At 31.7% G+C, this 13,436-nt stretch overlaps 1 protein-coding gene across 2 annotated transcripts in view; it reads right to left on the reverse strand.

Annotated features, from left to right (window-relative positions):
• The window catches only part of LOC118198378 (replication factor C subunit 4), a 40,683-nt gene extending 27,510 nt beyond the window's left edge, over nt 1-13,173 (reverse strand). Inside the window, exons 1-6 of one of the 2 annotated variants that reach the window (XM_085820566.1) lie at nt 13,025-13,173; nt 6,096-6,226; nt 3,705-3,783; nt 3,535-3,614; nt 2,079-2,195; nt 1,837-1,906 (exon numbers count right to left, since the gene is read on the reverse strand). In XM_085820566.1, coding sequence (XP_085676692.1) covers nt 1,837-1,906; nt 2,079-2,195; nt 3,535-3,614; nt 3,705-3,783; nt 6,096-6,220 — 471 coding nt within the window. In that variant the 5' untranslated portion in view covers nt 6,221-6,226; nt 13,025-13,173. Of the gene's footprint in view, nt 1-1,836; nt 1,907-2,078; nt 2,196-3,534; nt 3,615-3,704; nt 3,784-6,095; nt 6,227-13,024 lie in introns of those variants that run through there. The other variant, XM_085820567.1, reaches the window with a different exon arrangement.
• Nucleotides 13,174-13,436: the final 263 nt, after the last annotated feature.

Here is a 13,436-nt window from a genome sequence, read left to right on the forward strand (position 1 = left end):
CTGACTACCACAATCAGTGATGATCTGAGCAGGCACACTGAATGAGATCCAGCCAGCATAAAGAGCAGTGGTGACGGTCTCTGCCTGTGTGTCTTTCAATGGATATGCTTCAGGCCAGTGAGTATAACTGTCGATGCATGTCAGGCAGTAAGAAATTCCTTGAGATGATGGAAGAGGTCCAATCAAATCTATATTGATATGAGAAAAAGTTCATCTGGAACTATAAAAGTAGTTAAAGGAGAGTGTACATGATGAGACACTTTAGCCTTTTGACATTGTAGGCAATGTCAAAATTGTTGTTTGACTTCTGAATTAGTATTGTAGGCAAGTTTTAGCAAAGTTCGTGACATCCTAAATCACATCTGGATAACCAATTCGGGGTCTGATTAATGACTAGACACTCAATTTAGAAAAATAAATTCTTTTAATGGATCAAAATATGTACATAGCCATAAAATAACATGAATCTCAGCGATGAGTAAAATGCTTACATGAACTTGTAAAAACAGAAGGAGAAAGTTCTCTCTTGCAGTCACACACAGATGGGATTCTTATCGCGCATGCGCGAAGAGGACTCGAAGTGGCGAAGAAATATGGGGGGGGGGGAATAGCCCCACAACTTCCTGGCCAATTATACAATTTTCTTGTTTTAAATTCCTTTTTTCATTGTTTCTGCAGGAAAATTGTGAATACTTAGAATGTGTCCTTCTGATATGACAAAAAAAAAAAACTATTTTTATCCTATATGTAACAGGTATTTTAAATTCTTGTACATTTATAGCAAGACAGCAATCAACAGCAAATATAAATGTTGGCAGAAAATGTAGCCTAAAATACTAATAGTAAACCTAATATTACATTCAATATGTATCTAGATTTGAAAATATATCTAAGAAAATAACATAAATATCTGAAAAGAATTTTAGAGTTTAGGAAACAAATAATTCTGTCAAACTATTTTTTGAATTTACAGTCCTTTCTTCTCTTGGCATGTTCCCCATTTCAGCACTGTATCAGCACTAAAACATTATGTGAACAAACTGCAGTTATCTGAACAAAGTCTTCTATAATGCATAGTTATTGTTCACAAAAGAACTTCATGACAGACTCTTCATCACTTGGTAATTACTAAATTTATCTTCCTCATTACTTCATCAAATTCTTGCATGGAAAATGCGTCTGGATAAAAACATGAGTCTTAATATTGGAACGATTTGTAATGTAACGCTGTTAAAACTAGCATGCTTGTGCACATTTTGACTGCTACCGCACTTACAGAAGATTATCAAAATTTCAACGCTTGCTAGACTAAAACAGCACAAGGTTAACATTCAGTTATAATTTTAACAAGTTTTGATAAAATATATATTTCACAACTGTTATAAAAGTGATAATTGATACAATTGCTTCAATACTAATTGAGAAAAATTGTTACCAAAAATGTGAAAAAATTACCAAATTTTAGGTTAAGTTACATTGCTTGGATTATGATAAAGTTCACAATGGCTATCTGACTAAAAGGAGGGACACCGTTGAGGACTTTAAGGGAACTGGCTTACATTCACATAAAAAAATTGGGAAAACCCAAAAAATCTCCCATGCAGCCTTGTCAGGTTTTAAAATTTCTATTTTTTCATAGGTTCAATTTTAATTTTCTTTCTTCATTACGAGATTTTCAAAAATCCAAAATGTGCAAGCAAATTTATAAATTAATAAAAGTTATGATGCCAAGAATGTTGTTTTTTATACTGAAATTTATCTTTCAGATGTGATACTACCAAGAAGTACTAATTCTCAATACGAGTAAAAAAGAAAAACTGAAGTAATGTCACTTACTTGCGCAGCATTTGTCATTGAATCTGCTTCATCAAGGATAACGATTTTGAATGGTGGACAAGGTCGACCACTAAAAGAAATGTAATCAGTTGAAATAAATTAGTTCAATTCCATTTCTGAACAGAAAAATTCAAACAATAGTTTCATGAATGATAACTTTGCACAGGTTCAGAACTGATTTACTAATATGTATATATGTTGCTTAACACTATATCAAATAGCAAACAAGGAACAGAACTTACTCAGGGCGAACAGCACTTGCAGTTTGTTGAGCAAATGATTTCACTTTGTCTCTTATAACTTGAATACCTCGCTCATCAGATGCATTTAGTTCTAAAATTCGTGAATGGAACATATCTCTGCCAAATTGAGATTAATAATAATGGAATAATAATATATCTAACAAAATAAAACATACTAAAAAACTGGTACCTTCTGACTATCCAAACCCTACCAAAAAGTATTCATAAGGCAAAGGAGTATGTGACCAAAACAGTTACCACAATATCACAAAAAAATATTTATGTGGCAAATAGAGTATGTACATAGCACATGTTTGGCTGGTTGTCTGATGGAGTTTGTACTTTCTCTGATGTTTTTTAATCAAAAATAGATTGCTGTGTTCATGGAGAGAACAACAGTGCAATAAAAGGAAGGATTTCTCAAAGTTAAATCTTTTATTACCAATGTTCCTTGCATTCTTAATTTTATTAAATGATTGCTCTTATCAAAATTCTTAGTGCACCACCATTACCTAAATGGCTGTTGCCTTTTCCATATTAGCTTGTTGAAAACTTAGACAGTAATGAGTCCTCAAATACTCTCCAAAGCTACCAACATATTCACGACATTTCAAAAAGGGATGCAGATAATTAGAAAGTACCAAAACCTGTCAAAAAGAAAAGTTGGAACAAAACATTGAACAAATGCATGGTTTTCATATGTGTCACATAAAAGATGATAGATACTGAAAGAATACCTTGAGCAGTTTTTAGAAATTACAATGAACTCTCTCTTAGAAGACCACTTACAGTTCCAGACAATTTTGGTCTTCTGTGAAAATGGTCCTCTTAAGGAAACTGACAATCAGTAATGGAGTAAATAAAAATTATAAATTTATTAGATAAATATTTTTATTAGATTTGAGTAAATCATCAGAAATCATAAATCACCATTACATCAAAAGCAAATCAAAAGCAAGCCCTTACATGATGCTGAATAGACAGCCTTCTAGGCTTTACTGCATTCACTGAAGCAATGCATTCACATTCACTGCATTCACATTGAATTAATGAACTACTTTGTTACATAAAAGTAATTTTGCTATTTCAAGAAGAACCTAAAAGTGTTATTTTTTAATTTATACAGTACTTTAATCTGAGAACAAAAATATATTTTAGAGATCACCATGTTGCAAAAGTAATGGTCTTCATCCAGCTGGAGAGTGGTCAACTTAGAAAATGTTACTATAACTATGAATATTATTGTTTACTTATGTTCTAAGAAATACTGGCCATTTTCAAAGATGATTTTCTTCGGGCAGGGATCACTGAGAGAGGATTCATTATAGTAGTGCTAAATACTCTTAGTTAAAAAGTATGTGAAAATCTGAATATTGTGCTTTAAGTTTTATAAATTTTCATGAGTACATAGCATAACAAAAAAAAAAAAAAAAATCAACCGTAATCTGCAAATTACCCAAATATTTCTCTTGATAAAGCAAGTATTGTTGATGTCTTTCCTGTACCAGGCGGGCCATAAAACAATAAATTTGGCAACTAAGCAAAAGAAAAATAGAAATATTTAAAACTTTAAATAAAAAAGATATTATATATGAATATTTTACAATATTCAAAATTGCAACTTACATCAGGTTTTACTAAGCTCTTTTTCAAAACAGCAACTACTTCTTCTTGATATACCACTTCATCCATACATTTCGGACGACTAAATTCAAATAGCATTAATGTAATATACGCAAGTTCTTTAAAATAAATAATGAGATCAGGTATTAATAATAAAACAGCATTTAAATTACTCAATGACACTTAATATTATATTCTATCATTTTTAAAACAGCACATTTTGCACCATTTTTATTATTTATATTTTAAATAAAATTAAATTTCAAGGATTCTGTATTATCAAAAATTTAGAAACGATACTTACTGCATTCATTTATGCTCTCAATTCATGCCAAAAATCTCAAAAACAAAATCCTCGTATAAACATACATTGAACTTATATTAATATTAGCTGGCTAACAACATATAACTCGTTAGCATAGTCACTCGGGGATTCTGTATGCCCAAATTAAAAGACCTATGCTTACATAATAATATTTTTTTCAAAAAATTAAAATAAAATATATGATAATAAACATTGAACCAGATTCAAAGATTCCTTTCTTTTTAATAAAATTATAAGTTAATAATGCAAATTAATATCCACTAAATAACTAAAATACCAATAATTATCAGTTCGCTTTGAGAAAAAAATCTTATAAAGTTTAATCAAATAACTGGCAGATACTATTGTAAAATTAATTGCTTTTCCTTATTCAGTCTGCATGTTTTCATAGTAAGTATGATACAGAAGTAAGACCTCAGACACTATATACTTGTTTTCAAAACAGAAAAACAAGATTATGGGATGATTTGGGGATTCTTAAAATATGAATGCCTAGACTTGTGATCTTAGATGATAATCTAGCCCTAAATGTGCTAGAAATTTTTTCTCATCTGATACTATGGGAACTGATATATATATATATATCCGTTCCATCAATAATTATGAGCTCTACAGCGATTGGACACAGAAAAATCTGTATTAGATGGGAGGTGGGCATTACGAAAACACTCTACAGAGGATAAACGAATATTCTTACTGAATGCTGCATATTCCACACTCCCAGCAAGCTTGTCTTTTTATACCCTGGGTCCAAAGACCAGTAAAAATCATGAATAAAAACCAATTCTAGATATCCTATAATACAAGATTATAACTGATGACTTTTTTTTAATATTATTTTATTTTTTCCTCATGCCTGAAAAGCTTGAGAACAGCTTTTAATCAATTGCCACATTAAGAATCTGGTATTTTTTAATGTGCATTCAATTTCAACTTAAATTCTTAGTATTCTAATACATAGAAATAAAGGGGGCTTTCTGATAATCCCCAACCCCACCAAATGTTATAAAAAAATACTCAGGCAAAGCAATATGTGGCCAAAGCAGTTATACGGCAACCCATGATGCCGCCAAACAATATTTATGTAGCAATTCAGGTACGCATGAAGCACATGTCTGTTCTGGCTGATGCACAATGCCAAATTTGTGCACTACTCTGAATTTATCAAAATGAAAACATATCACTATATACATGCAGAGGAGAACAGCACAAAAAAGAAATTAAAGAATGCAAGTAGCCCATGTCTTTTTTGGCTGTGTGCAATGTTCTCTGTTTTTCAAACAAAAGTACATCGCTGTGCATAAGGAGGAAACAAAAGTGTAAATTAACCCTTTGACTACGAGTTTTAAAAAAAAAAAAAATTACCCCATTTTCTATCCAAGTGAAAATAAATGTCATAAATAATGTCATAAATAAGAAAAAGGTAGCATTTAGGATTTTTTTGACAAATGATTTTCTATCCAAATACTGGGACACATATGTCCCAGCCGTAGTTAATGGTTGGATACACGTGTCCTACACTTAGCGATCAACTTACTATAAGCACACCTATTACTCTGGAAAATTTTATTATATGAAATAGATTTTACATCGTATGGTACAGAATAAAGCATTATTTGCATAACTCAACATTACACATTCAGTAACTTATATTTGTTCTTTTCTCTATGTTCATTCGTGTATAACAAGCACAGCGGCGTCTTGATTTTCCAATTATTGGAAGATTATCCCCAACATTCAGGAGATTTTAAGTACTTTTTAACCCAGCAGTAATTTTTAAACTTTTAGAGGGACATATATGTCCCATTAGTAGTCAAAGGGTTAAGAAGGATTTCTCAAAAAAAAGGTGAATTTTTTGTTTCTATATTTCTTTCCATTTTAATTTTATTGATAAATCGCTCTCATATAGTATTCTCTCATACACCATTTTGAAAACCGCTTTGCCTTTCATACATTAACTTGACAAAAAAAATTGGCTGTTTGTGAATGCTCTCCAAAGTTGAGACTATAACATTTTAGTGGGAGTGCAGCTAATCAGAAGTACCAAATAAAGCACAAAATGAACATACTATTTTTCAACCCAAGGAGAAGGTCTTTTAGATTTTTTGGTACTTGAAGGCCCATTTGAATCATTCTTTAGTAGTGAAGATTTTTGTTTTATTCCAGCCTTATAACCTTTCAAAAAGGCCTCCATCCTTACCTGAAATTAAAATATGTATTAATTAAGTATTTGATGCATAATTCATTTAATAGCATTTTATTTTAAAAACAGAATTTTCTCAAAAAATACTAGTGCTTCCTTATTATTAAGGTCATCATTTTGTAAACACAGCCAAATTTATTGATATATTGCCAATACAAACCATCTTCAAACGGTCAGTAGTCCTAATGATGGTCATTTATAGTTTGCTAAATGAAAAGATAAACCATGTGTAATTGTGTTTTCTTCTTTCATATAATTAATAATCACAATAACTAATTATTCTTTAGTCACAATAACTCTGAGTATCAACCTTGTTAACACATTTTCCTTTTAAAAAAAAGTTAAAATTGTTTCACTTGGTGAGAAATGAAAATGATGCTATATTTTCTTCCAAGAAGACACATTTTACTTTCATTCGAATGTGTAAAAAATGGCCAGTAAATAAAACTAAATATCACTGAAAACATTTGGAAGTCCAACATGAAATGTTACAATTAAAGGAAAAGAATGCATTTTGACAATTGGATCCATTGCTCCAGAACAGCTACTTATTTACAATTGGGCAGAGGAGCTGATGTCGATTATGTGGTGGGAGCCTTTATGAAAATAAAACTATTGACTAGAAAAGTGTTATGAGAGAGATGTATTCTCTGCATGTAATCTAACAACCAAATAAGCAAACAGGGTCTCTACAAAATTAAAGGCCTTAAAATAAAACTCTGTTTGTATGAGTGAAAAACAAAGCCAATAGGTTCTTTCACAGTGCTGGATATTTGTTGGGTTACGTTGAGAAACTGGTGAATTCTTTCTTGCTCACATTTTGAAAAGAGATGGCAGATTTATGGCAAAAATCCGTGAACATATACAAGAGGGATCTATAATTTATTCAGATTGTTGGCCATCATAGACAACAAAGAAAATGAAAAAGCAGATAAAATATATTTTACTGTGAACCATAAATTTCATTTTATTGCTCCAAAAACATTTTGTTTGCACATAAAATGTTCAGTGAAGCTAAGTCACAGAAGTTAAGTTGATATGTAAATCAATGAGGCATGTTTAGCCATTATCACGAGTCATACCTTGCGTAGTTCCTGTGATGAAAGGTCTTTGGGACGAAAATATGCATTTGATACAATTATTAAAAGCAATCGTGGAAACATTGCAGCCACAAAACTTACGTGAGAAGTAAACAGTGATTTGGCAATAATCCTTGCATCAACTTGGCATTTAAAAAACAGGGGCTGTAATAATGAGGAAGTACCAACATAATTACCCTAGTATAAATCACATCTGACTTTATGCATTAACAGTAATTAACAAAATCTTATTTCTTTCAAGTTCATGGATTTTAATTTATATATTTTTGGTATTTCTTTGATACAGTAGCTTTAGTGAGAAACAGATGGTTACCAATACACAAAGCAATTCACTCACTGTCTTCAGTACACGGTTTATTTAATATACACATACAGAAGCAATTTAACCCTTTGAAGGGCTGTCAATTTTTTAACCTCCGAAAAAATGCTAATTTTTCTACACCAAAAGATATAATCATAAGTTTCTAGTGTTTCCTTTCGATTCTAAATGGCAGCACCATCCTATGAATGCTCAATATTTGGCAGCTATGAAATTAATATACCTCATTTCAAGGTATCATGTTTTAAGATTGATAAATTCTATTGGAGGGAAAGAAAAAATTCAAAATCTGTAAATATATGATGTACACATGCTGAATCTTATATTATTACTTCATTTCAGTCAGAAGTAATAATTAACAGAAGATTATTTATATGATTTTAAAACCAGTATATAATATATACTGGCACCCACACTGAGGGTACCACGTCAATAGATAGCAGCACCAGTCTTCTCCTTGTCCATTCCGTGACATAACAGAATTTCTTTATATTATGACAGTTTATGATGTAATAATTTTTTATGATTAATTTATATAAGTTGTTTAGGATTCAATATTATGTTCATTAAGGGATGGGAAGTTTACTGACCCTGTGCTAGGACTGAATTCATTTTTTATTCCACTAGAATTTCATTCGTCTCTGTTTAGCTAAAATTTTAATTGCAGCACTCCACCTTTTCCTAAGAGAAAGACACATCGATTTCAAAATTGCCGTCTGGGATCAAAACTTTGCACAATTGTAGGGGTTAAACGTGGCATGTTAGCCCCCAAAAGACACCTGTTGCTTCGTACTTTCCAAAATCCTAGAATTCAACGAAAATGAAGAGGTGATTGACAACTGATTTGTCATTCGGGAGTCATGCCTTCTTCCCTTTGTGTGGTGTGATAAGATCACACAAAGAGAAAGCTCTTAAAAATACATGTAATCTAACAACGAAATAAATATTACAACCTATATTTACAAAAAATAAAAAAGGGGTCCTTGAGGTCCTCGATAATCTAAAGTGTGTGCACATGGGGGGAGGGATTCTTGGTATTATAGCATGAACTATTTTTTTTTTTTTTTTTTACATATTATGTAAAGCATAAAATATAACTTAAAAAATGAGTTATATCTCCTTGTAATATTATACTAGTTCAGCTATAGCATGACACGATTTACGCATGCAGTGTTATATTTGCTAAATTTCTTTTATAAAATAATAATATTGAATTTAAATCAAGTTCAAAAGCTTTTTACCTATATTTTACATAAGTATGTTCACTGGGTTGCATCATCAAAGTGCATAAATACATAAATTTTATTTTTAAAATTTTAAATTTCTACTGAAATTTTAAAAGTTTTTTGTCTTCAGACTTACTTAACTATATTCAAGCACCCATCTCTACAGATGCACATCAAAAGTACACAAAATTAATTTTAAAAGCAAAAATTAACAATTGGCAGCTACCTGGAAAAAAAAAATGTCTTAGAGGCGCACCAATATAAAATATATACCGGCTCTCAAAATTTAGGATTTCGCTCTAAAATTCACTCAATTTTGTGTCCTTAGGGTCTATAAGTTATGCAAAATTTTACTAAAATTTAAATTATTTTGTATAATGCCACTCAAAGGGTTAATATAAATTTATATTTATTACTTTATTAAATACAGTTTCATAAGGAATTTACTTAAATAAACAGCATATAGATACAAACTCAAAACTCACTTTAAACAGAAACTTTTGGGTGGCAACAGTTCAGCAATTGCTGCTATTTATGCATCAAGTGCATTATCATGGTCGACATGATGACTGAATATTAACTGCATGGTTCACATGATGAATGAATATATTAGTTGGCATGATGAAATGAATATACTAGTTGGCATGATGAATGAATATAAACTGATACTTAGACTTAACATTATGACGAACTGTACTCCTGTACATTTTGTCCTCCCATTCTGCTGATCCCTGAAGGTGTATATGTACAGAATGGTAAGACTGTTTCTCCCCAAAGTTTCCCCAAAGTTTGTTTCATAAATCTTCTGTTAATTTAAAAACATGTGGCTTAGGTTGTACATGCACAGAAGTATATTTTAATGCATTTTTACTCTTTCTATGTTTTAAACACTTGAAGCAAGGTAGGCACCCAAAAATCAGAAACTCATCTTATTCTTATTAACACTTTGAAGATAGTGGCCTAAAACCAGGTCAGAGTTACAGTGTCTCAAAAAAACAGCTCCAACCTAAATATGGATGAGAAAAATTCTGCTCCCCTTCTCCTCAGATTTCGGGAATAGTCGCTGTTAATCTTATTGATGAAAATTGTAGAAATAGTTGCACTGGTGAAAGACAATGTGGATAAAAATAAAAATGAATCAGAAAACTGAAGACAATGGAAAAGCTAATATGATGATGCATAGTGAAAGACTGAAGGCATGCTCCGTTACATGGAGGAGCAAGGTGCATCAGGTATGTACATTTTGTTCTTCTGTCGCCTATGGGATGAAGTTGCACGATGATGGAATGAGAGTGAGAGACAACCTACCATCACATGATATTTTTCTACCAAGAACTAATAATAATTTTCTTCATTATTGTATGTAAGTTTTTTTACTCAGTTACCTTAGGGTATTTGTTCTTTTTATGACTCCTACTGATCTAGAACTTGACACACAAAAATCAACATTAATTTAATTGTATGCTGTACTTTTCCATGTCCAATATGGTGCTACAAATGTCTAGAGCAGGGGTTCTCAACTGGTGGTACGCATGAGAAAAATAGGTGGTAACGCAAAGAAGAAAGATTTTTTTAACTATTAAATTCAAAAATTGAAAACCCAACATCCTGACTGAGTTTTCTTTCCAACACTCTAAATTTATGAGATCGGAGTTTTGTTCAAGAGTGGCGGTGGTAGTAGTACTTTGTCTTGGTGGTACTAAAGGTTTTCAATTTTTATTTAGATAGTACACGTTAGTCAAAAGCTTGATTAAAGTGACCGCTGGTCTAGAGTAACTTACAGTTAAATATTAAAGAGTTCTGAAAATCCCATCCCTTATTCCGTAAAACTTGACTTTTCAGAAACTCAGTCCACATAATGTCGAGGTTGCAGGACTCTACTCTATTGCATTCCCAACAAAAGAAAAACTTTTAAAATGAAATAATTTTAAAAAAAAAGGTACTTGCGCATTATTACCAAACACCTTGGTAGAAACCATGAGCTTCAAAATATACCAAACTCTGGTAACAATGACAAATATTCAGATTCCAACGGCCCCATTTTTGCACGCACTCGTTTTGTTGTATTTCATGTTCCAATGGCCTTTTATAAAAAAAAAATTGACTATTTCATGTCTTACACTTGATTTTAAAATTTGTACTTATAGGATTTTTTTATAATAGAAGAAAGAGAGGAGAAATTTCTGCATGAATATACCATTTTGCTACAAATCATTAAATGCACAATGCTTCAAATTCTTTCCCAAAGCAATCATAACAAAATTTCTACTACAGAAAAAAAAAAAAAAAAAAAAAAAAACCTATTACTAACTAGGTTTAATAATGGCCTTTTGAAATAAATCATAGTTCAAACACGGAATGTACATGTATCTATGTAATATATATTACGTTTTACAATAAACGTAAATTAATAGTACTAATTTTTTTACAATAAAGTTCTATTTCTTCTGTAAAATTCACCAAATTGCACAAGGTGGTTACGATAATATGCAAGTACCAAACAAGTACATAAATCTATAAAATGGAAAACAATTATAAGTCACATAACAAATTTCATTACAACACTAGTGAGATATTAGTCAGCAAACTAAAAAATATAAATGAAAACCAATGATATGAAATTAGGGTATTTTTGATTATCCACATCTAAAGGCTACAAAAACGTTTTGATAAGGCAATACATCATATCATCAAAAAGCATTTATATAGTAATTTATGTTGCTCCTAAAAAGTACTTATATGGCAACCCAGGTTATGTGGATAGCATCTCTTTCAGACAGTTTTCGACTTCTCTGGACATTTTTGCCAATATGATCCATATTATCATCTCTCTTATGGCAACTTAGCATAGCGATGGACTGCTTACTCCAGTTTTCCCCGTCTTCAGCAAAATCTCAGACTTATCTTTCTACATGTAGTACCAAGAAACATGTATATCATATATGGAAAAAGGAGAATGTACAAAAATAAATAGCAATGGGTACATTGTCGAAATAGATGTAAAGATATCCAAACTATTATTTCTCTCCAAAGTCGACAAAGAACTTGTTACTTTTCAGTTAGACTGCAGATACTCAAAAAGCATACAGCATTAAACACAAAAATCTGTCTTAAAAAAGGGGGAGAAGGGGACAGAGAAAAAGAAATAGCATTTATAAAATGATAACTGTTAAAACTCAGAACTAAAGAAATTAAAAGCTAAAACTTACAAGGTATTTCTCCCACCTTCTTAGCATGCTTTCCAGGTGTAGTGGTCAGCAGGCTTGGCGCACATTCAAGAGGTCCGTGGTTCGAGTCCCAGTGAGGGCATTACTTATTTTTCACGTCTCTTGCTTTGAAATAACTTAGTCTCTACAGTGACACCCGAACTAAAAAGGTGGTGGATGATGAATCTCCACCACCAGGATTTGGCAATTGGGTCCCCTAATCCATAGTCATCCTTTAAAAGGGGATGTATATAAAGAATTTCTCCCACTTTCATGGTGTAGTGGCCAGCACGCTCGGCACATATTCAAAAGGTCTGTAGTTCGAGTCCCGGCGAGGGCATTGCTCCTTTTTCCCATCTCCTGTTTCAAAATAACCTAATGTCTTTACAAACTTACGCATAATTTGATTCAGTCTTCTTTTGGATATAACAGCTTCCAGATATTAGCTAAATCTGGGCTAAAAATACATGCCCTTATTACTACAAAGTTTAAACTATGAAAACATTAAGAGATTATGTTTAAAACACCCAATTAAAAATACTATAAAACAACACCGACTATGATTGTATTTCCACATAAAGAGTCAACATTAATAAAAAAAAGTAAATCAAATTAAAATACGACAGGGTATGTTCAATATGATCTGTCATCAAACTGAAAGGGTAACATCCAAAAATCAGCAAAAAATGTCACTTATATTGCGTAAATTGCACACCCAGCAGGAACCTTAAGTTACCATGTTGACTAATTTTGAATGATCTTATATATTTTTTCATATACAGTATAACTTTACAGTACAATTTTACTCGGAAAACATAATCTTTAATTAAATTGAAAGCAAGTAGCACAAATAAATGCATACATTTTGCTTTAACAAAAGTTAAGAGGAAAATCACACGGTATACAGACACTTATAATTAAATCAAGTATAAAAATGAACTTACAAAGGAAGCAAACACAACCTGTGTTACATACAAATGCAAAATAACGCGCCAACCCGCCAACAACACAATGTCTATCCGTCCGACGTCAGACAGTTAGCCGATCTGCAGTTGAAATGCTACTAGGCGCGCACAAACAAGTTTCTTGAAATCTGCGCCTTAGCGTACTTTCAATGCTTGGCTTCCAGCGCCTTTTGGAACGTTAGGTGAGAGTCCTTTGGTTGTAAGTGTTGTAAGATTTCGTGCTTTGTTTCTTGGGCACGTTTCACGTAAGTTAATAGTGTTTTAAATGTAGTCATTAATTTTAATGTGAACTAATTTTTCTTAGACAAACTAGTGAAAGAGTTCTCTTTTCCAAAATTTCTAGTAAAAAGTATTTTCGGATTTAATACATTTTCAGTAAAAAATTAATTGT

The sequence above is a fragment of the Stegodyphus dumicola genome, chromosome 7 (genome assembly GCF_044657685.1).
Source record: "Stegodyphus dumicola isolate Sdum_Otavi_A_Nest chromosome 7, ASM4465768v1".
NCBI lineage: Eukaryota > Metazoa > Arthropoda > Arachnida > Araneae > Eresidae > Stegodyphus > Stegodyphus dumicola.